Source organism: Sceloporus occidentalis, unplaced genomic scaffold (genome assembly GCF_023333645.1).
Source record: "Sceloporus occidentalis isolate IW3139 unplaced genomic scaffold, rSceOcc1.0.p SCAF_5, whole genome shotgun sequence".
NCBI lineage: Eukaryota > Metazoa > Chordata > Lepidosauria > Squamata > Phrynosomatidae > Sceloporus > Sceloporus occidentalis.
The window spans coordinates 81935380-81963254 of record NW_028316985.1 but is presented as its reverse complement, the minus strand read 5'-3'; the positions used below and the strand labels follow the sequence as shown (position 1 = coordinate 81963254).

Sequence of the window (27875 nt, the reverse complement as noted above, 5' to 3'; positions counted from 1 at the left end):
TGACAGAGCCCTGATACTGAGTGAGTGGTTCTTTTAAGCTTTTAGCCTGGAAAAGCAAACCAGGCCATTGTATGAAGATAGGGCCACTGCCTTCCCCTGAGGCTGAGAGAGTGTTGGAAAATTACAAGGGGTGTGTATGGCTTCTCAGAATTACTCCTAATGCTTCGGACTATAGAGGAGAGTGAGAACCAGCTTGGTGCAGTGGTTTCAGCGTTGGACTGTGACCCTGGAGACCAGGGTTCAAATCCTCACTTGGCCATGGAAACCCGCTGGTGGCTTTGGGCAAGTCACAGGCTCTCGGCCCCAGAAAAGCCAGAGATAGGGTTGCCATGAGTGAGAAATGACTGGAAGGTTGCAATTCAAGTATCAAATGTACTGCAGTCATTGAGATTTGCTTCTATAACAGGGATGTGTCTGTCTGTGTGTGTGTGTGTGTGTGTGTGTAACCATTACACCACACTGGCAGCCCTAATCATATATATATATATATATATATATATATATATATAGTTCTAATCATATATATATATATATATTCACATCTATACATATAGTGTGTGCATATATATATACATACACATAGATACACACACACATACATATATATATATGTACACCTATATATATGGAGGGAGTAATGCTTTGCAAGTCACTCAACGTTTCCTCAGAGTCTATGCGAGGCCACGAAGGGCTGAGGGACAAAATACACGTGTGCCTCAGACTCTTGTTTACCAACGCCAGAGAGGCTTCTGGGAATTGTGGTTCGCCAGTTCCGCGACGGGTTAGTATTCGGGGAGAACGAAAACTCCAATTCCCACAAGCCCCTGCGGCCTGCCAAGAGAGGACTGGCTCAGCGGGGCTGTCAAGTCGACAGCGCGAAGGGTATCAAAACAAGACTGACGGGCAGGGAGAGCGGCCAATCAGGATACGGAGCCGATTGAGCGACGTTCGATTCAGCCAATGAGAGGTCGGGTTTGGGAGAAAGTGGGCGGAACTTCGCCAAAGGCAGGGCGAAGGGAGAGAGGAAAAAACCCTGAAGGGAAGTCTTGTAATGGCGACGACGGGTTCGGTAAGTACCTCAGAAGTTTTTCCACCGAGGGAAAGAACTATAACTCGGTTTGGCAGCGCTTTGTCTGGCTCAGGGCTATGGAATTCTGGGAGTTGGAGTTCGTTGTGGGCCCAGAGCGGAGCGGAGCTCCGCTCTGGGCCCCACAACAAACTCCAACTCCTAGAATTCCATAGCCTTGAACCAAGACACTTAAAGCGCTGCCAAACCGGGTTATTTCCCCGGTGTAGATGCAACCTATTCCCGTAAAGACAGAATGTAAGGGGCGAAGCCTTCGCGATGAGGCTGAGGAGAGAGCTTTGGTTTCGTTTCCTTTCGCTGTCAACCGTTTCCCTCCCTTTTAAATGATGTTTTAAACGCTGCCCCCTTCCAACGGTCGCGCCCCTCGACCGTTATTTCCCCTCAGCTTTCGCGGGGCGCGCGCCCCCCTCCCCCTTGTTATTGTTGTTACGCACTTCTGAATGAATGGGGGACCCTTCTGCGCATGCGCCATGTGAGGAAAAGTTTATAAACAAGGGCCTCTCTCTCTCCCCCTTCCAGGCGCTGGGACACGTGACGTAAGAGAAATGAGGTTTCCAGAGCGCATGCGCGGAGTGAGGGGTTTTTAAAAAATAAGGGGGGCGTTCTGTTGAAAGGGACCAATCAGCGCCCTCTGTAGGAGCTCGCGCTGTAACTGCTGCTGCTATTGCTGCGCGTGACTCAAGGGCGCGCGTGATAGAGAAAATTGGCGCGCGCTCCTGCGGCTGCGCATGCGCGCGACGGGAGATTCCATTCTGCCGACTCTGAGAGGGGGAGGTTGTTTTATTGGAACAGTCTAAAGAGAGAAAGAAAGGACTTCCCCCTCCCTCCTCTCCCTCTCTTGTATAACAAAGGGAAGTGTCAGTTCAAGTAACTGTTGCAACTATGGGCATTCCCTCTTTGGAGTGTAGTTGTGTTACTAACTACACAGTCCTTGGGCTATAAAACACACACACACAACACTGTAGAAATAATCCAATTTGTGACTGCTTTAACTACCCTGAGGACTCAATGCCAGGGGATTCTGGGAACTGTAGTGTTTGTGAGACATTTAGCCTTCTCTGTCAGAGAGCGCTCTGGTGCCACAATAAACTACAGTTCCCAGGATTCCCTAACAGTTAAAATTGCCTCAGACTGGATTATTTGGCTCCTTGTTTCTCTCATCGTGTTCTCAGGATAGCAGTAGCAATAGCAAGCACATTTCTATACAGCTTATCAATGCACTTAAGCACTCCCTAAGAGGTTCATAATGTGTAAGCTAGCTTCCCCCAACAAGCTGGATACTCATTTTAGTGACCTATGGAAGGATGCAAGCATGTGCTCCTGTCTGGTATTGAACTCACAACCTTGTGATTTGTGACTGAGTGGCTGCAGTACAGGCATTTAACCACTGTGCCACCAGTGTAATGGACCAAAGCAATTGGCATTTGAAGTTGTACCTTTGTGGCAAAGAGGTCTGAATATTTGCTGGCTGATTAATATAAATGAAGGTATCTAACACATAATAATAATAATAATAATAATAATAATAATAATAATAAAAAATATTTATTTCTTATCTCCCCCTGGATCGAGGTCAGGATCTACACCAAATCAACAGTTGACATCAGTTAAGCGGCATTAATTAAAGGACAAGTAAGACATACGCATTTCCTAGCTGACTGAAATAAATGAAGGTATCTTAGACTCAACAACAACAATAAATATTTATTTCTTACCTCCCCTGAATTGAGGTGAGGATCAACAACAAATCAACAATTGACAACAGCAGTTAAACCACATTAATTAAAACATGCAACAGTGTAAAACAACAAATAAGACATACATGAGTAAGACATACACACACACATAGTGTTGCCATGGGTAGAAGTCAAATCAAAGGCAGTTAAAACAAAAATCTTAGACTATAGGATATAGGCCTTTCAAACCATGCACTTGTGCATGTGTCAGACAATCTCAAGAGTATGTGTCTACTATTGATTCATTATGTTAACACTGTCCACTCTGTAGAAAAGTATGTGTTGTGTGCCTTCAAGTTGTTTCCAACTTCTGGCGACCCTAAGGCAAACCTATCATGGGCTTTCTTTGTTCAGGGGAGGTTGGCCCTTGCCTTCCCATGAGGCTGAGAACATATAACCAATGACTTTCAAAGGTGAGCCAGGGATCAAATCCTGCTCTCTAGAGTCATAGTCCAACACACAAAACTACTATGCCACTCTGGCTCTACAACTTGAGTTGATGTTATCTTTTCAGATGGAAAAATACAGTACGATCATAATAAAAATATCCACCAGAAGTTCCATTTAGCTGCCAGCAAAAGCTTTTAAATCCAGACGTCTTCACTTATGGGCAGAATGCCACCAAGGAAGTAGTGGAGTTGTCAGGCAGAACTAGTGTGGAGAGCATTGCACAGTGTGCATTTGTCAATACCTTTATACTAATGTTGCCCTCTCTCTTACTGTTTACGGGTGTGTGGATCTAGTTTAAAACACAGTATTGATTCAGTAACTCAAGAATTTCAGGAAAATTAGAGCAGCTCTCTTGTTATTTCTAATTTGCTTGGGATCTTAAGTATGGGAACAACTTCAGAACGCATACATATGGTAGAAGACTTGGTAGAAGACTTTTGAACAGTTTCAACCATCATCCTTCCTTGTGTCATCTTCCTGGAATAGATGAACCTAAAATAGTAGGTAGTACTCTTTTTCTCTAGTGACTCAATCCTGTTTCCTTTCAGTTTTGTTCTATAATTTTACATTCTGTCTGATTAAAACTCTTTCATCGTCACTTTTGTTCCTGCCTCATTTAAGTTTCCACCTTGGTCTTTTTCTCTCCCATTGTTCAAACTCTGAATAAACGTCTATAATGACCGTTATCATTCTTTCTTTCAACTCTCAAATAAGTTTTCTGAAGATGCTGTCAGATTCATTGGTTAGTATAGGCTGTACTTGCCTGACTTTGGCTTCTAACCTACAGAGCTTTTTTAATTGAAAAGCAGTAAATGCATCTGATACCAATGAACTGGTTGTTTTTCAGTATGCTTGTACATGCTGGTATATTGCATTTCTCACATTCTCTTAGATTACTAAATACCGAAGAGCTGGGCTGAAGGTACCTACAGTAGTCTACAATAAATCCATTTACAGTCCATTCGCCAGATACATAGCCAAGCAGCATATGATATCATGGAACACTTTATGTGTATATGTACTTTTTAAATGTTATTGATTGCCTTTTTCATTTGAAAGGTGTCTGGGAGGAAGTATTTGCAGCTGGAAAAAATCACCTGGAAGTTATTTATACAATAATCAACCTTTTTTGGCTTTCAGACAGTGGGAAATTGAACAGTGGATATATTTAATATTGCATATACTTTATCTGTTCTGTTTATTTTACCTTGTCACCTCTTCATATGGAATTTGTGGTTACTGGCCTAATTGTGGAGTCAAATTAATATATTAAAATTCCTGTTGATCAAGAAAACTCTTATGATTGCAGAAAAAAACCTTTCAGGTTGACTCCTTCCCTGACTTATTGTACTGTATTTAAAATGGCATCTCGCTTAGCATGCTGGTTTCCCAGTGGCCCCATTTTGTTGCAATTTGACCAATACTTACAGGTTTTAGGATATAGATTTAAAGTAGCATCATGGTTTCAGTTTTTGTGCTTGAGATTTTCCGTTTAAATTATAGATTAATCTTGCCATGTCAATTTGTGCATTTTAAGATCTCAAAATGCAAGAAAGATGCAGTTGACCATAGGCTGTATGACTTGGTTTTAATTTTTAAATTACCCACTGTAGGTTTGCGTGTACAGTACAAAGGTTTTATGAGCATCTTAATAATACAATACTTACCCAAGTAGCAGGTAATCATATTAATTAGCTTAGTTCACATTTAGGTGGAAGGCTAGTGAACATATTTGCTATAGGCTGTAGGTCACAGTCATTTTTCAGAACAACCGTTTCTCAGTTTCCTATTAGGAGATAGTGAATTTAGTTGAATTTACTATAGAATGCACTCTTCTGTCATTTAAAGAAATCAATGAAACAAATTCCAGACATCTTTCCAGCTAGGGTCACACAGTAGGTTATTGGAGTTTATTAATGTATTGTTTTATCTGTTTTTGTTTAAGTCATCTAATTTGAAGCACCCTACAATGGTTTGGGAAGTAAAGACAAATCAGATGCCTAACGCAGTACAGAAGCTTCTGTTAGTGGTGGACAAGAGGACTTCAGGGATGAATGAATCATTGGAATTGTTGAAGTGTAATGAGAACCTCCCAGCTTCTCCTGGATATGCATCTTGTGATGAGCATATGGAGCTTGGTAAATACTACTTTAGCTTTCTTCATGTTATTTATCCATCTGTCCCATGGAGGACAATTGTTATGGAAGGCATTGAACACAGTCTAGGACCCTGATGCAGCATTAAGAATATTTTAGCCCAAAGTTTATAAAATCTCACAAGTGTGTGCAAGAGTACTGTGCTATCTTACTAAATTTTTGATTTCCTTGAGCAATCTGACTTTCTTGAATGTATATTGCCTTGAACAACCTGACTGCCAAATCACAATTACCAGTAATTTTGGAAGCTTTATTTGGATTGACTTCAAGGGGCTTTGGTTTCACAGATCTAGTTTCACAGTTCTTTCGATACTGATGTTAGATTTCCATGTTTCTGGGAAAACTATTCTCAGACTACTCCTTGTGAAATAACCCATGGTTTTAAAATCATGTTTTTGTTGACTGATGTTATAGTTAAGAGTGTTGTGTTGCGCTATTAGTTCGGTGGCTACTCAGCATGGCATTGCAGTGGCCTACAATGTTAGCATAATGTAAGAAGTGTTTTAAAAATATTTATTTTCACCCTAGAAGGCATAAATAGTTGTGAAGGTACAGTAACTTTGTAGGCATTGTATTGTGCTGGTTTCATCAGTGGGATGATCCATAGGAATACATTTGACTCTGTACATTTATTTGTAGATGATCTTCCAGAACTGCAGGCTGTTCATACTGATTCCACCCCACCTGCACTTTACCAGCTGAGTGCGGATGTCTCCCATCAGGAATATTCAAGGCCTTTGTGGAACCAGCATACCTCAACTAACAGTTCAGAAAGTTCGTATACTTGTGAGAATGGAGTGAACTGGTTGACGGAATTGGCAAACATAGCTACTAGTCCACAAAGTCCCCTTATGCAGTGCTCTTTTTATAACAGGTATGATACAGCTTTGTAGTTCTTGTCGTTCTAGAACTTGCAGCAGAAGGCACCTTAGAAGTCTGTTACAGTGGACCCTTGTTATATGCTGGGGTTTGGTTCCCTGATCCCCAGTGTATAACAAAATCCGTGGATGCTCAAGTCCCATTAAATATAATGACATAACAAAATGGTGTCCCTTATAAAAATGCAAAATCAAGGTTTGATATTTGAAATTTATACTTTTTTTGAATATTTTCAAACTGTGGATGCTTGAATCCGTACATAAAAAAACCCTGTATAAGAAAGGCCAACTGTATATTATTGAAGTTATAATCCCCCTTCTCCCATGCCTCAAGAAACATGTGCATCAGCATATTATTCACAAAACCATTACATAGAGAAAGTATACTGCATCATAAGAATGCAGATCATGTTAGTCACTGTGTTTCTGTTGGAAAATATACACACATGGATAAAGAGACATACATATTGTGTAAGAAACATTAGAGAAGATTTTCCATAGTGAGCTCTCAGTGCCCTCATTAAAAGAGGAGTCTGCTTGAGTTGACCTGTTAGTTATTACAGTGTGCCTTTTTTATACGTGGGGGATATGTTCCAGGCCCCCCGTGTAAAAAAAACACCCGTGTATGCTCGAGCCCCATTGAAAGTAATGCGGCTTGTGCATGGTGTGGTGGCATGTGCACGCCACAGGCATGCACCCCATTGAGCTTAATAGGATATGCCTCCGCTTGTGCCCCGCACGCTTCTACAGGCTCTCTTGCGGCTGCTGCATATAGTGCGCCCGCGTATGGTGCGGGCGCACTGTATCTTGGAAGCTGGGGTACGTGAATAGCCTAGATCTCATGTGATGCTTTTGCTAGCATAGTTGTGCTTGATTTCTCCATTGTGCAAGCAGCAGATCAAGAGAACAAATACATGTGTGATTGCTTGAACAGCAGGAAACAGCTGGATTCTGCCATATCACTAATTCTGTAAATGTATTTCAGTTGACTTTGTTTCAGCACAGTGACACCACTTGTTATAAGCCAATGTTTGGAGCGTTTTCTGCAGAAAGGCAAAAAGCTTTGGGGGGGGGGGGATTAAGACTTCTAATTTATATAACATGATAACTGAAGTAAAACTAACTAGAGTAAAAGTAGTTCTGTGGCATTAGTAGGAATATTTGGTGAGTTAGCCTTTTCCCCATCCATATCTTTCTGTAAATAAAGAGAAAGAAGAAACTGAATCAGCAGGAAGCCATTGATTGTGTTCTGTTCAATGAAGAATTAAAGGAATCTTGCTCACTATTAGAAAGTTATCAATAAATTATTCTTAGTGCATCTTTAATGCCTTCCCTTCTTTCCTTTCTTGACCAACATCTGTTCATGTATTTTTTTTAAATCTTGCTTAGGTCATCTCCTGTCCACCTGATAGCTACAAGCAAAAGTTTACATTCCTATGCACGCCCTCCACCAGATTCCTCTCAGAGTGATTCTGGCTTTCCGAAGCATAATATTGATGAATCACCAGTCAGACATGAAAGGGTAAGTTATGCTTATTCTATCTATATTAAATTAGCTGTATATCAGAGAAAATACTTTTAGAGACTGATATAGCTTTATAATCTTGTTCATTTAATACTGGTAGCATTTGGGGGGGTGGGATCTTGTACATACCGTATACATACTGTGAAGATAAAGCTAAACGGAGATACAGAATAAACAAGGAAAATACCACATTTTGTATTGTTCTTTGTGTTTGCTTGAGTTAAAGACAAGTAGATTAAAATAAAAGAAAATAGAGAAGAAAATACATAGAAGGAAGTTTGTCAGAGCAGGCCATGTGGGGACTGGGGAGGGGGGAAGCTTGAGCTTTCCTTGGAATATTTTGTTTCCTTTTTAATGTAAATTCCTGTGATACTTAAATAAATGCTAGGTGAAATGTGTATGTTTGCTTTAATAGTTTAATTATGCCATTAGTGAGACAAAATATAGCCAGGCAGAGTTGGATAGTGAACGAAGAAAAGGAAACAGTACCAGCAGCTTCCTGTATTTGAATGTAGGATGGATTGGCTGATTTATGAAAGATTTGTTTCTTGGACAGAAATCTAACAAGCATCAAATAAAAATGCAAAATTTAAATATACTTGGGGAAAGATGTGGAATGGTTTATTAAAAAGTAAGAAATTGGGGATGGGCTCTGTAAAAATTAGTGTATAAATATTAGTATGACTTGATTTAGAAATATTCATTCAGAATGTTTGATATGGTTATCTTTTTTTCAACAGACAAACAGTGAATCGGAGTCTGGCATTTTCTGTATGTCATCGCTGTCAGATGATGATGATTTAGGTTGGTGCCACTCTTGGCCTCCAACTGCCTGGCACTGTTTCCTTAAAGGTAAAATAATAATACATTATGTTACTGGGTTTGAGATCAGATATGTATCTGTGATTACACTAAATTCCTTTTTTTAAAATTAGGAACACGTTTATGCTTTCACAAATGGAGCAATCAAGAATGGAAGGATGTTGAAGATTTTGCTAGGTCTACAGGCTATAAAAATAAAGCAGATGATTCAATGATTTCTTGCAAAGTAAGTTTAAATAGTTAAAAGCCATAGTGAGTGAGTTTTGTGTTAATGTCTTGCTTGTGTTAATGTTCTATGCCATATTTTAGTGACCATATAAATTAATGTGACTTTTGAAAGTAATTTTTGTGCTTTTCACACATTTTTTTAAATTAACACCATAACAGTTATACTTTGTCAGTTGTTTTGCATCAACAAATACTTTAAGGAGGCAGGCAGCTATTAGATGTAGTCAGTGCAGTGCTCTGCTATATTTCCCTAACTGAGAAATGGCACACTGTGACGGGGTAGTTATGATTTGCTGCCTTGTTCCTCACTGAGGAGGAAATGTAACTTACCCAAGACAAGCATACAGATGGTAAATTATATGGCTTTACTTTTGAAGAGAAAGTTCTATTCTGCAGTGCTTCATAGGTAGTCAACATAGTTTATAGCAATTCCTGCCCCTTGTGGCTGATGCTACATGGAACAGGTAAAACTGGTTACTAAAAGTGAGCTGTATGTGGATGTTACTCTCCATGCTGCTAATGAAGCCTGGCTTATTGGTCATCAGCTCTGCTGTTAGCAGTGCAGAGCAAAAAATTTGGTAGGGAGTTTTGGGAAGTGGGAGAGTCTTTCACTACTTCATCTGTTGTCAAGATTTCTGCTTCCTTGCTACTACTACTACTGGTAGTACTAGTGGGAAACAGTGACAGTATGTTGGTCACTTTCACCCTCTTTTGCATTGCACCAATCTTCAGACAGTCATGCTTATAACAGCAGGAAAACAGCAGTCACAGGGAAGATTATCAGGGAGGGTTGAACCCTCCATCTCACCAACACTGCTCTTTCACAACTCCTGTTAGCATCAAATCCGTCCCGCACACTCAGACAATGTCAGCAGTGTTGGGATCTCTTCTATAGATCTTAGCAATCAGAGTGGTAAGGTTTAACCTCACTATAATTGTGCCTGGAGATAGCGCATGTCTGTATGCGTATGTGTGTATATCTGTGTGTATGTGCAAGCACAAATGCACAGTCCCATATCTGATCTCACATATGGCCCCTCAGCCAAAAATATTGCCCACCCTCTTTTTTTGACCACAGTAATTAAGACCTGAGATTTTTTGAAGAGGTTATTTTGATTATTTCCCAAATAAATTACATAGAATAAGAGTAGTTGTAGTTTTCTCAGGCTCACTTGTTATTTCAGTAATTAAATCTCACCTCTTATACAGGGATATGGTTCTGATGGCTTGAAGTTGATATTACACGAAGAAACTATTTCATTTGGCGAGTCCGTACTAAAGTTGACATTTGATCCTGGCACAGAAGATGGCTTGCTTACTGTAGAATGTAAACTAGAGCACCCATTCTATGTTAAAAATAAAGGTATGAATTTTTGTTACTGTAAACACCATTATAATGTGTGATGAAAAAACATGTTTTCTTTGGTGAATTCCAGTAATGTAAAAACAACATTACTCTCTTACTGGTATAAGATATCATAAGGCTTCTGCAGCCCTTTTAAGTTATTTGACTCCCCTTTGGCCGATGTTGTCAAACGTTTATTAACAGAGGACTCATATGATACAAGGCATTCTTTTCAAGTTCTTTTAATGGTCTGGGTAGTTTTAAAGCTAATATGCTAGAGAAAAGAAGGGAATGCACTGCACCATCCAGAACATTGTGGTTGAGGTTGCAGGGGGAAGAGTGGGATTGTTAACTTTTTCTAGTAGGAGGGTACATTTTGTGAATGGAAGGAACTCTCTAGATCCAGCTCATTATTTCTGACATAAAATTATCATTATTTCTGACATAAAACTATCAGTTATATGGCTCCCTGGTTGTACTAAATGTTTCAGTAAAACAATGACTATGACAGTGCCTTAGAGTCCTGCCGTTATTGCTTATAATCACTTTTAATCTGATTACATTTCAAGTCTTAAATAAGCGACTACAATGCTTCTCTGAGAATTAAAGATGATATTTGTGACAGCTGCTATTAACATATCTCCCCAATAATGAAAGGTTTAGTGTGGATCTCATATAAAACAAAATCATATGAACAATTGAACAATTGCTGTCATGAAATTATTAATTTTATGTTGCTTTGATCATACTCTTTCATGCTGACTAACAGACTCCTGAATTTTCTCAGACTGTTATTCTAGGCTTTGCTCCATCTTGAAAGTGTTAATAATTAAAAAGAGCCCTTGTATTCTTCTGTAGCACTTGTACCATAGATATAATGTTTAGATGTTTAATGTTAATAAATGCATATATTTCTCAAGCTTTGAATCTGTCCCGAGAATTAAAATGTTTATTTTTTGTTACAAACGAAAGTAGAAAATTGTTGCATACCAGGTCTAGATTTATAGCTATGGTTGAGTTAGCCATAATGCTTTGACAAAAAGTTATTGCCCAAATGATTCTACTGTAATTTGATTCCTAAACTGTCAGAGAAAGTAGGATAATGATATTTGCAAAATTTATTCCATAGCAATAATACTCTGCAGCTAGAGAAATACCATTTTTCCCAAACCATCACTGCAAACATTAGAATGTTTCAAACATAATTAGAATATAGTTGTCACAAGAAAAAGTATTTGTATTCCTAGGACCCATGTTATAGCGGGAAAATGAAAGATTTGTTAATTATAGTAGGAAACCTAGTTCTTCTTTCAGGTCTCTGTGCTTAACATTCTGAACCTTTATGGTGCCTCTTTCGGAACCTTCTTAAAGCATTTAGGTAGTAACCTCACTCACTTCCGACTGCCCTATATAAGGGGCTTCCTGCTGTAATTGCCAGTTCTTTTTCATCTACCACTGCAGCTGCTTTGAGAGGAACAGTGTTCATGTTCATTGCTCATTGATTCAAACTTCATTGGTGTTGGCTTTGAAGCCCTGCTAGCCCTCTGGTTGACTGGTTCTCACTGATATCTTTCAAAAACTGTGTTGTTTACAGTGCCAAAATTCCAGGATGGCATGGACACTTGAAATGCTTCTAGTGCTTGGATGAATCCCATGCTTGCTGTGCTCATTGTTGTGCTTTAACACCACAAGCGAGATGTAACAGAGAGTACTGTCTAAAGGCTGTTTTGTATGAACAGGCCTTGAACCTTGATCTCGATCATCGGTGTTGAGAAGAAGGGAGGCAAAATTGGTGTTGGTTCTGATGGTTACCAGTCCTGCTAAACACAAGACTGAATTATCTCTGGCAGAATTGAACTCACCTCCATCGAAGAAATCTTGTAAAGATACGGACAAAAGAGCAATATACATACGGGCTTCCTACTCCAGGCAGGTCCCTTAAAGTAGAGATGCAGTGTGTCTCTAAGCACAAAAAAGAGGAAGGAGCACTTAAAGGAGCATGCTTCTCAGTCTCTAACCTCTTCTCATATCGCCAACCAAGGTTGCTATGCAGACCAAGGCTTCCACACCTCTTCAAGAAGTTGCGTCAGAAGTCTCTCCACTTCCAGAGACTCTGAAACAACACACTGCGTTTGTTGAGACAGTGACTGTCGAAGACCACCATAAGGATATGTTGGTTTCTGAAGGAGAGATTCTGGTGTTCTTGCCGGTTATACATGTGATGGTCTTACCGTCATAAGTTCAGCAGTTGTAACCTCAAAACCCTTACTGGCTTAACCTTTGTCTTGTCATGGACGTCGACACCAATTTCCGTGTCAAGATCTGGCTCAGATACATCTTCTTCATATTAAAGTTATTATTGACACTGATGGTAACGGTGTTTGCATCATGGCGGTGATCATGGCCATAAGTATCGTGGCAGGACCAGACATTCCCAGTCATTCTCTTCCAATTTTTCCTACCTGGTAATATACTTGCCAGTATAAGAACGAGGCTTATCCAGAACATTGTTCAAGACACAGACAATACTGCTCCAATCATAGGGAGCCGGACATCAGTCGGTGCTTCGGTCCAGCAGGGTGCAAGGGAATCTGAACATGTCTCCCAAGCAGCTACCTGTGCTACTCACCAGAAATCAGCCTTGTCTTGAACTGTACCTGTCCAAGAGGTTTTGAAAAAGAACATAGACAAGGATCATCCTTCAACTTGTGCTGTCTCAGTTTCTGATAAAACAGCTGCAGTAGATCAGACTGTGCGGGCTCTAGTAACAACTGCTATGTCTGCCTCTGGTTTGGATGCTGATTCCACGATTGGAATCTGTGATGTAGAGGATAAGTATGGCTGGGGACAATTTTCACTCCCCACAGAATTGTCTTCCAAGTCTACTTCCAGTTCTTCTGGGATTTGTGGGCTGCACTTTCTCCACCCCTGCTCTACTGTATCCTCATAACATTGCAGTCCCACCTAGGAGATTGGGCATGGCAGCTGCTTGAGTTTCATCTCCAGTCTTTTCCTTCCTGAAATGATGGGCCTAATGGGCTACATCGGTTTTCAAGGGGGAATACTCCAGATATAAATCACAGTTGGCATAGAAGCAGCAGTTGACATGGCTCCCCTTGCTGCTTGCTAGGTATGCTGTGAAGCCTTTTTCAAAACATGAAAATCACTCTGTCACAGCTGCCTTGCCTATATCTCACTCTTCCTGCAGGGGTTTGATAAGAAAAGGCTGATGGTGAATGGCAGTGCTTGATGAAAACGAAAGCACAAGATTCCTTCTGTTGCATTACAAGAATATTGGACAGGTTCTGATATGCTAGATAAATGTCTTAGACACTAGTTATCTACAATTTTAAAAAATACAATAGAAAATGAAAATTGTGTAAGACAATTTGTTTATGACAATTGTTTTAAAAGGTAAAAAAGAAAAGAAAAGCAGCCAATGTGAAATGTCTACTCTCCTTAATGTGTTTTGATTGGAATGATAGTGTATATGTTTGGTGTATGCCACCCACATTCCTTATTTCCTGGCATAGCGAGCCTCCTGATTAAGCTGGAAATGTTTAATAACTTTCATTACCTGGATATTCAAAGCCTTAGACTTTAAAATTGTGGAATTTGCACAAGTGAAACAATAAAGGTTGTAGGAAGACTTTTCCAAACATGCCTCTCTTTTTTTTACTGAAGTCCCACTAAAACCAGTGAGGTTTGAGTCACCATTCATTTTAAGAGTATTGAAGTAGGTCAATATTTTGGGATACTTGGATGTAGGCAAAGCCATGAATTCCTTACTATGCAACATTTTCCTTATGCGCTTCTGCTGAAAAATAGTGTTCTGTTGCATTATCCAGTGGGTGTTAGGATCAAGGTTTTTCTAAAGAGTTTAACATGAGAAATAAAAACTGTGTGAACAGTTTTGTGTCTTTTTAAAAAAAAGTCTTCTTTCCCTTTCTCAGTATGTGGTCTCTCCTGTATTCTTGTGAATTTCATTTCTTCGTGTAATTTGTCTAGTTAAGTGCTAACAACTAATAAAAACAAATGCTAAGTAGCCTCCCTGAACACAGTTAGCTTGACAAAAACACCACTGAATGCAGAAGGGTTTTTTAGTTAATGTGTACAGGATAGTGTTATATTCTGGATTTCTACTGAAACTCCATGTCAAATCTAGTTTTAGTAAACTGCTTATGCATATTATTCCCTGATAGTGAGGACACTATGTAACTAAATGTAGAAAATTATGCTAGCATTTAAAAAACTATATTTTGAAAATCAGTTTAAATTGAATGATCTTTCCATTCAGGTTGGTCATCTTTTCATCCAAGTCTGACTGTGGTTCAGCATGGTATTCCATGTTGTGAAATGCATATTGGAGATATATGTCTACCTCCTGGACACCCAGATGCAATTAATTTTGACGATTCAGGCGTTTTTGATACATTCAAAAGGTAACTCTTAAGAAATTTGTTTATGCATTCATGCTTACCTAGCCACCTCTTGGTCCATTCTAAACTGAATTTCTAGATTGTTAGTAAAACATATAGGCAGCTTTATTTTTTTCCTCTGGCCTTCTGATTTGCTTTTCTTTGTAAAATTTGACTTTTGAGCAGATAGTAGAAGCAAATAAAGATAGTTCCAGATGAGAAAAAAATAAACCATTAAACATTTAAACATTATTCTAACTATGGCAGGGTACAGACGGCAGAAAAGGGGCAGTCTGCAGCCACCCCTTTTCTTGCCAGGTTGGAGGCAGGGCAGCCTCATCGGCAGCCCTTGTGGCTAAAACCCGGCACTTTTCCAGTTCACAGAGAAGTGGCAAAATGCTTCCATTTTTTGAAAAGGACCAATAGGTAAGCTATTTTATTAGCATCTGCAACCAGATCACACTCAAAATCAGCCAGCTAGCTAATTGCAGGACAGGTGAAAACTTTTACCAGGAACATGGCCAGTGTATGTTTTTGGTTGGAAATATAGTTCTGCCCCTTGAGAGCTTATCTAAACTGAGCTTCATGCAGATTCCTTTCTGTGGCTGAAGACTGGGGAAAGCTGGCATAGGGGGAGAGAATGAAATAAAGAGGGAAAGGCAGTGGATTCTTCCTTTGCCTCATTTCTGAATAATGTTATCACCGCCATCCTCTCCTTAAGCCTTTCCACCAGAACAGCTATAAAAAAAGACTTTAAAAAGTGAACCCCCCCCCCCCCAGTGCGCCTTAATATTTCTATGAAAAGTTTTTAATTTCATTCCCACCCCAGGAATTTAGGGGATTTAAGCAAAATTGCTGAGAGATAGTATTAAAGCTCTTCCTTTCCCCAGTGATGTTGCCCAGTAGTACAGGAATAAGTTCCTGAAGGACAGTGGGAAGAGGTTTTATGCTATGCTCCTCCCAGCGATTGTATTGAGAGAAAACGTTACACAGACGTGTCTCTAGGCTCAGCTGGGAAATATAACTTTATCAGCTAATGCTTTAAACAGATGTCCTGGTTATGGAGGTAAGATAAAATCAGATCACTGGCATGGAAGTGGTGCAGCAATTTGCACTCTACTCCCAGACCTTTGGGACAAAATGAAAAAGAAACAAGAAGTGACTGGGAATTGCAAGACAGGGGACTGAAGTGGAGCAAATCAAAATAAAACACCTTTGCAAGTGCATTCCATATTATGTCACATCAGTAATAACCCCCCTGAGGTAGCACAGAAGAGGTACTCCATGCCTATATCTGACGATCTCTAAGTCCTTGTGACAAAAAAGAATGTATATTTTGTTCTCTCTTTCTTCTCCCTTCAGTGATTTTTAAAGCACAAAATTGTCGCAGCTGTTGTGCTCCCAAGGACAGCTAGAGAATCAGCCTGGCATTAATTATTAGTTCTTTTGTGTAGGCATTCAAATGTGGCAGGAAATTCTTAGACAAATTTTGCATGACCATTAGTTTGGGAATGGCCGGAGCTTGAGTATCTCTTTATGCAGGTTGGGGTAGTGGTAGTAAAAATGTCCATAAAAGGTATCAGTCGGAGTGCAATAAAGTAAAGATACACAATTGGGCACTGAAGTTAGAATTGTCCAATCCATTGTAACCTCTCCCCCCAAATCACCATGTATTGGATGTGAGAGCTGGACAGTGAAGAAAGTGGATTAAAATTAACTCATTTGAGAAGAGTGCTAAGAATACCATGGGCAGCCAAAAAGATAAACAAATGGGTCCTTGAACAGATCAAGTCTGAACACTCCCTGGAGTTAGAAAACAATAATGCCAGGAAAGGTTGAGGTCAGCAGAAAGGGAGGAAGTCCACCTGCCATGTGGCTAGACTCAACCATGGAGGTCATGGGCCTAAATTTAAAAGATCTAAGCTGTGCAGTGGAGGACTAGAGGGCTTGGAGATGTCTCACCCACAGAGTCGCCATGAGGAGAGGTTAACTCGGGGTAGCTACCAACAACAGAGGGCAAAGTTTTGCATCATTCTTCTTCCAGCCTAAGGTGTCTGTAAAAGTTTTTAAGCAGGTGTATTTGCCACAGCTTTTCAGAAGTTCTCCAGAGGTCATAAGAGAACTGGGAATTGTTTTGAGCATGTGTTAACTACACACATGTTCAGAAGTCTGTAAATACTGATCAAGAGTTGACACAAAAGAACACTTGTGTTATTGCACCTAGCAGAGTTACAAGCAAAGGTATTTCACTGAGATCTGCTATAGTAGAGTGGTCCCTCACCACTGCCATTCATTGGCTGCCACTGTGGAATTCTTTCCGTGACCTGCCTAGAAGTTCACAGGGTGCTTGGTGATCTCTCTTCCAAGTACTAACCAGGCCTTGCACTGGTCAGCTTCTGGTATTAGACAGGATCACTGGAGGAGGAGTGTTCAGGGTGTTACAGTGATATCACTTTAAATCTTAGGTTCATTAAATGTATTTGTGATAATTATCTTTTATTGTGAAGGGAACCTTGCTTTACAGCCAGGAGTTGGATACTATTGACTTTCTTTATTAATCTCTATATGACATATCATGGTAAATATGATATATAGAGAGCCACACAGAGCATACTACTGTGGGGATGGAAAGTATAAGGAAAATACATCAGGTTTTGTAGTTACTTTACACTGAAGCCATATCAAGTATCGGCAGAAATCTAGATTTAAACGAAGATTGGAGTGTGGTGTGGATAGACAATAAATTTAACTCTGCTTAATATATGGAATGCTATTAAGATCAGAAAGACTGGAAACATTTTTGAGTATCATTTAAGATTAAATCCTGATTTGAAAATCCAAGATTACTTATTTTCTAAAATTATTTTTCCATTTCAGTTATGATTTTACCCCAATGGATTCCTCTGCAGTCTATGTGTTAAGCAGTATGGCTCGTCAGCGTCGTGCTTCTTTATCAGGAGGAGGATCAGGAAGCCAAGACTTTGAAAGATCAGAGTTCAGTACAAACTGTGGGCCTATTCAGCCATCACAGATTCCATCCAATTCTTTGTACAATAAGGCTGGCAAAAGCCACAGCTCAGGGACTGCAAGTACTGTGACTGCCACTTCGCCCAACAAATGCAAAAGACCAATGAATGCCTTTATGCTTTTTGCCAAAAAGTACAGAGTTGAATACACTCAGATGTACCCAGGAAAAGATAACAGGTAAGAGTAGTTGGTCTTATTTTGCTATGTATTTCATTCCTTAAGACAGTTTCCTGGCTTGAATATTTTAGGAAATTAGTTTCAACAGACAAGAAAGCCCCACCTCCCTCCTCTGAAGGAGGCAGGAGGTGGTGCTCATTGTTTGTTTCAACAAAATAATTGGATGGGGAACATTCTTTCTGAACCAGTTCAGTACCTACTGTCATTTCTAAAAACATTGGATTCTACTTTTGCGTTTTGTACATTGCCTAATGAAATAGGAAGCTGCAGGGAACCAGATCATGACATACTGTATGCTTTAAGTGCTAGTAATCACATTCATTAGGCCTAATAGTTGCAAGCATTGACAAGTCAAATATTGTTAAAAATGTGTTCCACAGTCAACATTTTTCTCTCATTTTAGAGGGGCATTTACAATGCGCTCGCATCATACGTGAGCGTGCCATACACGGCTTGCAGCATACGCTGGAAGCTGCACCAGAAAAAGCCTCCTGTGCCCCAGAAGTAATGGGGTGCACTGAAGGCACGCGCCCCATTATTTCTTATGGGGCTTGAGCTTACGCGGATTTTTTTTTACATGGGGAGAGGGTCCCCAGAACGGAATCCCGCATTAGAGAAGGGAGAACTGAATTGGAGAAGCAATGTGCCAACAAAGGGGAAAAGTCTCAGAGGCTGGACAGACCGCCCCTAAGAGGCGGCTCTGTGCTGCTCCTGGAAGCGCTAGATTGAGGATGTGGCAACCACATGCCACAGCCCCAACCCAGCAGGTCCATGGCACACCGCGGCTCTTCCGCACAGCGCATCTACATGCTGTGCCAAAAATGTGGCGTGATGCCATCCACCATGTAGTGGGGTGCACAGCATGATGCCTGTGTGGGGGCAGGCAGTCACTACACCCCCACGCCAGCGTTTCTCATGCCAGTCTGTTGAAGGCCTCAGTTATTTCATTTTAAGTGACTTTGTTTTTCACTGGTGTATTACCTTGGAGTCTGCTGTTCATGTACATTATGTATATCGCACACAATTTGGACATCCCTTTAGGTGTCTGACATTAAGTGTATACCCACCTGCTCACTCTTCCAAAATCCACAACTTAGCCAACCTCTGGATTTTGTTGGGAAAAATAAGAGAAATATTGAACTTACTATCAATTAGTTTTTGTCATAATGGGTATTATTTATATTTAATTTACCATGGCAGAAAATAGTCCAGAAGAATCATTTTCCAATTTTGTTAAGAATACTTTAAAATACTATGTAATACTTTGACAACTACTGTTTGATTATTAAGTATTTTTCAGTCACTTACCTGCTCCTCTGATAAGTGCAATGGCAGCATTGAAGACATTTGCCTAACTTTGAAAGGGACCATGTTAGTGTTTTTGCACATCTAATTTTGGGCAGTGTTGTTGTCAGCAGAAAAGAAACAGATGCTCAGATAAGTTAGTATTCTATTGGATTATTTCACTGAATGCTTTCTAAACATTTTTTTTCTGCAGAGCCATAAGTGTGATACTTGGTGACAGGTGGAAGAAAATGAAAAATGAAGAAAGACGGATATACACATTAGAAGCCAAGGCTTTGGCTGAAGAACAAAAACGTTTAAATCCTGACTGCTGGAAACGGAAACGAACAAATTCAGTATGTTTTCCCCTGTTCTAGATCTCTCTCTCTCTCTCTCTCTCTCTGTGTGTATTTACAACACATTTTAATGTAGTAGAATATTTCTTGCCAAAGAGGAACAACTTACTAAGGAAACAGACCCCTACATTTATTTGTAAAATTTTGGCCTAGATCTTCATGCAGACTTTGTTCACTGTTTTCTCAGGCAGGCATTGCAACTACCTTCCAAGTCCCTTTTGTCATAGATATGTTATACAGCAGTGCCACATAAAAGATAGGGGTGGGATACTCAGTGTTGTGCTTTCTAGCTGAGGTGGTCCAAATCCTGTTCTCATTTTCTATTCCACTGCTTGACATCAGAAACATTGTCTCCACAGCTGTAATTAGCTGTCATATTCTGAATTGTCATGAAAAATATCCATCTGTGAATCACTGTTTCATAGGTCTTGTATTTTCTGATCTTACAGTAGTTCAGAAAGTGACTTAAGATTAGTATTTTGAAACCGACACTCATATGACAGTGTGGGGTCCCCATTTCACCCACACTCTTAGAAACTAGTTTGTTTATTAATCCCGATGCCATCACTACATCCTTATACTGTGGAAGCTGGGGCTTGCCAGAGAAAACATATCTTCATATACTTGGTGTCAGATAAACTTTTTTAGCGATAGATGGCGCCATAAACTAGTTAAAAGCATTAGTTGCAAGTTACCTTTGCCCTGAGCTTATACCTTGCTGTAGACTGTTAAATTAAGTTCATTCTTGCCATACTTTGAAATAACTTTAGAAAACAAGAATAAATCTCTCTTCTGACTAGTTGTGAGGAAGACTTATCTTTTCAGTTAGCCACTTGAAAGATCATCAGTAGCAGGCAGCATAAGGGGAAATTCTATGCAGACTATAGACTTACATCAGAAAAAAGGGAACTTTTGTAGCCAAAATAGTTTTGTCCTAATAAATTAATTATAGTAACATTGCAAATGGTTTTTTTTTTTTTTGAGGATGTATTGAAACAGATGTACAAGTTATATATTTCGGTTTCAGTCTGTGCTGTTATTTTAATGTCTTCTTTTTTATTTCTAGGGTTCACAGTAAGAGTAAGTTGGAATTCTACAAATAACATGGTGATGGAGGACTTGATCACTGTTTCATGATCTCTTGTGAAGGTGTGACCATAAAATGTTAGCAGCATTGAGTAATTAGGAACGAAGATTTGCTTATTACAGTAGAGCATTCAGCAAGCTAAAAACTATCAACATTTTAAAACCAAATTGCCTTATTTTCTTCCAGACTATATGTCTATCAGGTGTAATGGGCTTGAAAATGGAGATCCTGTGGTGCTAAAGAATTGTAGGAGGAAGAGGAGCTTTGTATAAATGTTTATTTTTTTAAAAAATGCACAAAAAGGGGAATTTTAAAACATGTAACATCTGTTTATACATTGATTCTTATTGCTGATTAATATGTATTGCACAAATATGCAATTAACTACAAATCTGGGAGCTGGGATATACTGACACAATATATATGAGACCCTCTGGGTTAGAATCCCTTTTGGGACATATACTGGCATCACCCCTAGTGACACCAGCTTATGTGGGGTTTTCTGGATGTTGCCAAAGGTAGTAGTATCCTTTACTACCTTGTGTACCACCTCTCCAATGCAACAGCAGCCAGGAGCCTTCACAGACACACCTCCACTCCTGCCATCCACTGAACAGCTGGAGTTCTACACAAGAGGCCTGCTCCAGCTGCCCTTGTTTTGTCTGCTGGGCGCGGAGGCTGCTCCTTTTTTCTAGGCTGGAACATGCCCAGGTGGATCCCTATCAGCAGTTGGAGGTGGGAGCATTTTCCAAACTCCCAGACCACTGTTACCAACCCATGGAGGAGAGAGCATCCTCCTGCAAGACAACAGTAAAAGTATGGTAGTGGAGCCTTCCACTCTGCCAGTGTTCTTATTGGATTTAACCCGAGTCTGCCCAGTGCCAACAAGTTACCAGAATGTGTGTCAAAGCAGATAGCATAGTGTATACTATATGTAGCAAGACTGTCGTCTGGGAAGATACTCCATTTATAACTTATTTGAGGTGTGAGCTCTTCCCAGTAGAAATAAAAAGGCTTGTAGAACGGCCTGGGCTATACATCACAGCCCAGGAATAAATTCATTAGTAGCATTGCATTATCCCAAAAGAATGGTGCTTTTGTGGTGTCGCCATTTTATTTTTAAACGTTTGTTTTTTGTCTCCCATGCTGCATATTTTTAAGACATCTTTTATGGTGGGGACAAACTTTGCACTTACTGTAGGTGCAACATTTGCACTTTACTTTTTTTTCCCTCCATCTTTCTAAAACTACAGCAGATATGTTAAGATTTATGGCTACTTTTGCTGTGAACATTTACAACATAGCTTTTGATGTTACTAAGTAAAGAATGTGTTTCTGTTTAAGAATCACAACATAAATTTCAGCACCTGACATGTCTGTCTACATAATGTTGCTCCTATGATTTTGCACATTATATTCATGTATTATTTCAAATAAATTTGTAAAGCATATTGTTGTATATTTTACAAACATAAAATACTAAATATAATTATCTCTGTGGTTGCTTAACTGAAGGAACTATAGAAAAGCAAGAAGTACATTTTTCTTAGGCAGTTATCCAATTATAACACAAAATGAGCACAGAATCAAAACACTGTATATAATTCTTTATTATATGCAGATTTAAATCATAAGAAAGATAAAATAAGTTAGTTTAAAGCTGTAGGATTCTTGCTGAAAAGCAAATGAATGATCACATAAATGTGGGTTTTGTAGATTTCAGTCTTATTCACATGGAAATCCTGTTAAGATCTTTTTTTAAATCAAATGCAGAAAACAAAAGCTTGTCATAAAAATGCCACCTGGTTTCTAAAATCAAAAGATAGCACAAGAAGATCACAGAGGTTTTTATGCCAGAAAAGTAGAAGAATGTAAAGTGTTTCTGATTCCTGTACACAGCTCATGGTAGATGCTTGAGAGAAAGAAGGTGAGACTGTTCATATTGATTCTGAAGTATTACGCTACCAGTGCTGTTTGACTGTATCACTGGAGTCCCAGTATCTTCCAAGAAACATTTTACTGAACAGTAGATAGGGCTTTCTGCAGCAATTGTATCATTATGGGATAGACTGGTGCAAATTCCTTTCCTTCTCTACTTCTTACCGACTGAACATAAGCTTCCAGTGCACCTCTGTTTAAAGGAAAGAAACATTTAAAGATCAAACATTTGTTTGTATAGTACCTATTGTGAAGTGAGCTTTTAACAGGGATCAGCTTAAGTGCCCATTCACTTACTGCTATGAACTCAGCCATGGCCTCATTTGCCAGAACAAAGGCATCCAACAGTGGTGTTTATATACACCCATCAGTTCCCCTGAATACCAACTGTTGGTTGAGCCACAGTTAAGTTTTGAAACTAGAGAATATTTGCAGGTAATGCTGAACAGGACAAGGTACTTTTCGTTGTGGCTGGTTGCAAAAAAGCCAACTTGTGGTTTTTCCAGACCAAAAGATTTGAAATTGTTCTGGGGAGGGAAGAATGCACATTGCCCGCTAAGGCAACATTGTACTCTCTTGCTCACAGCTAAGCCTTCTGCAGGTATTCACTTGCAACATGTGAGGGCTAGAATTGTTATTATATAGTTAGCCAGTGCAATGTAGGAGTTATACCACTGGACTGGGGCTTAGGAAATTGGTCACTTACCTCACTAGGTGACCTTAGCTGGTCACTGCATCAGACCTACCTCAGAGGGTTACAAGTGGGGAGAAGGAGTTCTATGTCAGGCACCTTAAACTCAGTGGGAAATGGTGGGTTATAAATGTAGGCAGAGATCCTGCATTGCATTTGTAGCTACATAAATGACACCCCTTAAACTCCAGGGAGTTCTGACTGATGGAGCTTGGCAATGTGGTCAAGTGTGGCACTTCAAGATGGCACAGCCAACAGCCCACCTCCTGCCCCCGGAGCTGTGGCACACTATGGCTTGCCACATCTTCCTGAAGTGCCCCACTGAAATGGGCTACAGAACTCCTGTCGCTCAGAGCGCCACCCTGGAGTTTCTGGTGGTTGTTGGGGGCATTTATGATTATGGCAGTAGTGCCATGATCATGAATACAAACCATATCTGAATATGGAGAGTTGATGGGTTTGAAACTTTAGGTTATGAATCTGCATCTGCAATGCAGAATGCCAGCCATAACCAATGTGAGAATGTGAGCACCTGTTCAGTTGCAGCTGATATTCTTGTCTTCACAGACTTTCAAAATATGGGAAGGCTATGCTTATCAACTGCTTTCAGACATAAACATACAGGGCTCTCTGAAGACAGTCATGGAGAGGGGGACGGCCTTGCACGTGTGCCTACATCTTCCCAGTTTAGCCCTCTCATGTGAGCAAACACTTACACAGGGCTCTTAGTCAGAAGAGTTGACAAATATAGCACACTGGATAGAAATACATCTGAATATGCATCCCCACTCACATTCTGTCTCAATAATCATGTAGATTTTTGTACGATAAGCTGGGAAACAGGACATAAATCCTCCCATACAGTGCTAGCAGACTATGAAGCTACCAGCACAGTGCAGTAAGGATTACCTTCATTGCCTGGGCAATGGGATGCATTTTGTTCTCCCCCTCCTCCCTCACATCAAGGCAACTAAAAGAATTTGTTTCCCACTATTCCCAAAGTGGACTGAATCTGTGTTATTATGATGCTACCATATTTATTATGGGATGCCTGGTGGGTTTGGATTATTCAGTAATGCAGAAAAAAAGCCTCAAAGCTCCAAACTGGCACTAAAGAGTCCCACGTATGTTTCTAGCACATACACATATACAGCAGGATTATTATTTTTAGGAGTGTGTTCAATATCCAAGCTCCACTTTTCATTTAAAAAGAAATACTTTACAGCATTACCTGACAAATAGCCTAATTATGCCTGCCTTTTTTCAAGCACAGCATGGAAGCATTCTTCAGAATAGGTATCCCATTTCAGTTAGTAATTTGAATTAAGGCTGCATAGAATTTATTGTTTCCATTTACTGTATTGCCTCTTAATCTTTCTAAATAGCTTCACATCCTAGTTTTTGGGATAGAAACTGCTGGCAGTCCTGTTCAATACCCCAGGAAAGCACTGCTCAAGTAGCATAGCATTGAAATAGATGGACAGCTGCTCCATCATTGGGCTTCTTAACAGATAGACAGCCTAGCGATGGAGCAGCCGGGAAGGGTGTGCATTCAGCCCTTGGACATCAAAGGGGGAAGAGGGCCCAACCAAGTGTCACCCACTGCAATTCCACAGTGACACCACTTCACCAGAGCACACATATTAGTAGCATAGGAAGAAAAGGGGAAAGGAAGAAGAATATATGTAACCTCCAGATGTTAACTGCAGTCCCCAACATTCCTCACCACTGGTAATACTACCTATAGCAGCTGTAGCTCAGCAAAATCTGGAGGGCCACACAATCCCCACCTTTGATTTATGAGATCATTTCAAGGAGGAGGAGAACAGAGGTAACACTACTTTCATCTCTTTAGAACAGTGTGTTCCCCAGATCTGAAGCTGGAAGCCCTCTTGTACTATCTAGCTTTTTTTCTATTGAAACGCTCTCTTGAACAGCAGTTCAGAACTCCTGTTCCAGGTGTCTGGGGAAAAGAAAAAGGAGCACAGAAGCAGAAACAGGCTGTAACTTTTCCTTTGCAGGTACTAAATGGTCCCTCTAATAGTTAAGTCATGTATTTTGGCTGTCAATCAGTTTGAAAATTCAGAAGGGCTACCTCAAAACACAGCTGTTTTTGCACACTTGGTGAACTTGCTAGATATGCAGTGGCACGTTTTTGTAAATTCAAGCATAATAAAATGCTGACTCCCCTTTTCTGAAATCATGCCTGACAACCTGCAATTTTACAGAATACAAAGGTTGGGGGTGAGGGTCTGAGGGATGAGCAGTGGGGAAAAGGACATGGCTCACTAAAACCCTGAACAGGACTTCTGTTAGGAGGCAAGGATTTACTGCAACATAATTTTACAGGTCTCACTTGTAAAATCTGCCCTAAATACCCTGAAGGCGCTAGATCCTGTCTGATTTTGGAAACTAAGCAAGGTCAGTCCTTGGATGAGAGACTGCCAAAAAACACCAGCTTCTGCAGGCTGTATTTCAGAGGAAGGAATTGGCAAAATCACTTCTGAATGTTCCTTGCCTGAGAAAACTCCATGAAATTTATGGGGTTGCCATGTATCAAGAGGTGACTTGAGGGTGCATGCACACATAGACACACATGTACGTAAATTAAGAGAGCGTATAGTCAATTTAGGCTCAAGCAGTAGACCAGTCAAAAATAGGTTTCAGAAACAAAGTCTTCAGAGGGCATCAAAATTAAGAGAAAATGCCAAAGCAATTATTTTGGGGCAGAGAATTCCACTTTCTAAATGCTGCTGGTAAAATGATCTTTCTGCACATTCCAGTCAAGTAAATCAAAAGATGAGTTCAACAGAAGGACTCCACTAGACAAAGAGGATCAGAGGGGAGAGGATGGTCCTTTAGATATCCTAAAACCATCTAGCGCCTTAGTGATAATCAGCACCTTGAACTGCACAAGAATAGACCAGAGGCCAGTAAACTGAAAGAGCAACAGAAAAACAAGCTTCCCCTCAAATGGTGCTGGTCCGATCAGATCCTTTGACCTGATAGCTTTTGGATGATCTTCAGAGGCAGACTCACATAGATTACATTGTAGTGGTCCACTCTAGATGTAATTCAGATGTGTGTGCTTTACCAGAAATAGTTGCAGCTGGGGCAGGAGCCGATGTTAAGCAAAAGCCCCTCTCCTCACGGTTGAGAAGCCAGGAGCAATGCTGAGGGCAGGAACTCACCCAAAGAGAACTCAAATACTGAAGGCGAGGGCAATCCTGTTCAATACAGGCTGATACTCATTAATGTCAAATCATTACAGTACTACACTTGACTTGGAGCATCTCCATCCTGTCTGGATTAAGCTTCAGCTTCTTAGCCCCACTAAATACTCTCAGACGTTACTGATCTCAAGCAGTGAGGTCAGACTTCCACAGACTGACATGATAACTTAGGTACATAACAGCATTTACCCATACTTGTGTATTCTCATTTAGAAATGGCTTCTTTCTAAATCAGACATGGGATAAATGCAGCCCTCTAGAGACTGCTGAACTGCAACTCCTGGCATTTCTCATCATTAGCTATGCTGTCCAGGGCTGATAGGAGCCAGAGTCTAGCCACATCTGGAGGGTTGTCCCACCTCTTTTTTAAACCATCACTTAGCCTTTTACTATTACTGTATTTTTTGCAACAAAAATGTTGTTTGGGATATAAGTGCATAGTGCTATGCCAGCACTACACAACCCCCAGGCAGAACAGCAACATTTCACAACACATGTCAATGGCTGGGTGCCACCATTCAATGCACAATATGCAACTGTAATGCACAACATGGCACAACCCTGCTTCTGCCAATGTCAGCTGAGCAAGTCTGTTGCAGAGTGGTGAATACCTTGTTCTGCATGTGTCGCACAACTAAGAGGATGCTGACCAGTATGAGATAACAATACACTGGACAGTTGTTAATATTTTCTTAATCATGCCAGCAGCAACAACAACAACAATATCAAACATCAAAAATGAACACTCACATAAATCTTGTTCTCCGATCTGACCAGCACCATTTGAGGGGAAGTTTGTTTTTCTGTTGCTCTTTCAGTTTACTGGCCCCTGGTCCATTCCTGTGTAGTTCATCACTAAAGCTCTAGACCAGTGGCCCCCAAACTGTGCCCTTTAAGAGAGTTTGGACTTCAGCTCCCAGAAGCCTCAGCCATGTTGGTCAATAGTCTGGGATTCTGGAAGCTGAAGTCCAAAATCCCTTAAAGGGCACAATTTGGGGACCACTGCTCTAGACAGTTTTAGGATATCTAAAGGAGGTGCCAGCCTACAGATAGCCCTCTTTACCATCTGAACTAAGACCAGAAACAGAAATACAGACCTATGACTAACACCTTCAATTTTTCTTCTCTGGTTTGCCTGATGAAGAAGCCACTGTGTCTTCAAAAGTTTGCAACATGTAATTGTGCATTTTAGTTGTCCCAATAAAGGTATCATTTGTTTGGATGTTATTGGACTTGTTCTCTACATCTGGTATCTAACCTATGAGAAGGAGGGGGGGAGTATAAGTTCCTCTGATCACGCTTTTTGCATGCTGCCACCAAAAATGCCATGTCTCCCCATGGCCAGATGTGTAGGTTGTGCATCTATGTGAGGGGTAAGCACATTTATTTAATATGCTGCTCTTTGTTTTGGAAGTTACACAGAGTGCAAATGGAGGC

General features: G+C 40.3%; 2 protein-coding genes across 5 annotated transcripts in view; one reads left to right on the top strand and one right to left on the bottom strand.

Annotated features, from left to right (window-relative positions):
• The first annotated feature begins 851 nt into the window (after window positions 1–851).
• On the top strand, window positions 852–22027 carry LOC149312390 (HMG box-containing protein 1-like). 4 transcript variants are annotated; one of them, XM_089524521.1, is made up of 12 exons: window positions 852–1069; window positions 3657–3773; window positions 5219–5411; window positions 6069–6303; window positions 7697–7829; window positions 8573–8684; window positions 8768–8880; window positions 10092–10245; window positions 14525–14669; window positions 17523–17849; window positions 19348–19489; window positions 20556–22027. In XM_089524521.1, the coding sequence occupies exons 1-12, from the start codon at window positions 1052–1054 to the stop codon at window positions 20565–20567; spliced, it is 1701 nt and encodes a 566-aa protein (XP_089380647.1). In that variant the 5' UTR covers window positions 852–1051; the 3' UTR covers window positions 20568–22027. The 4 variants fall into 4 exon arrangements, with proteins under 4 accessions (XP_089380647.1, XP_089380650.1, XP_089380648.1 ...); XM_089524524.1 differs by lacking the exon at window positions 3657–3773 and adding an exon at window positions 2665–2719; XM_089524522.1 differs by lacking the exon at window positions 3657–3773 and having other exon boundaries at window positions 853–1069.
• Window positions 22028–22168: 141 nt separating this feature from the next.
• The window catches only part of LOC149312387 (conserved oligomeric Golgi complex subunit 5-like), a 193779-nt gene continuing 188072 nt past the window's right edge, over window positions 22169–27875 (bottom strand). Inside the window, exon 22 of the mRNA XM_089524517.1 lies at window positions 22169–22707. Within this exon, the coding sequence (XP_089380643.1) occupies window positions 22593–22707 (115 nt within the window). The 3' untranslated portion in view covers window positions 22169–22592. The remainder of the gene's footprint in view (window positions 22708–27875) is intronic.

Coding starts and splice junctions, on each gene's coding strand:
- LOC149312390 (XM_089524521.1), top strand. Junction 6,304..7,696: donor CAGTGCTCTTTTTATAACAG/GTATGATACAGC, acceptor AATCTTGCTTAG/GTCATCTCCTGTCCACCTGA. Junction 7,830..8,572: donor CACCAGTCAGACATGAAAGG/GTAAGTTATGCT, acceptor TTTTTTCAACAG/ACAAACAGTGAATCGGAGTC.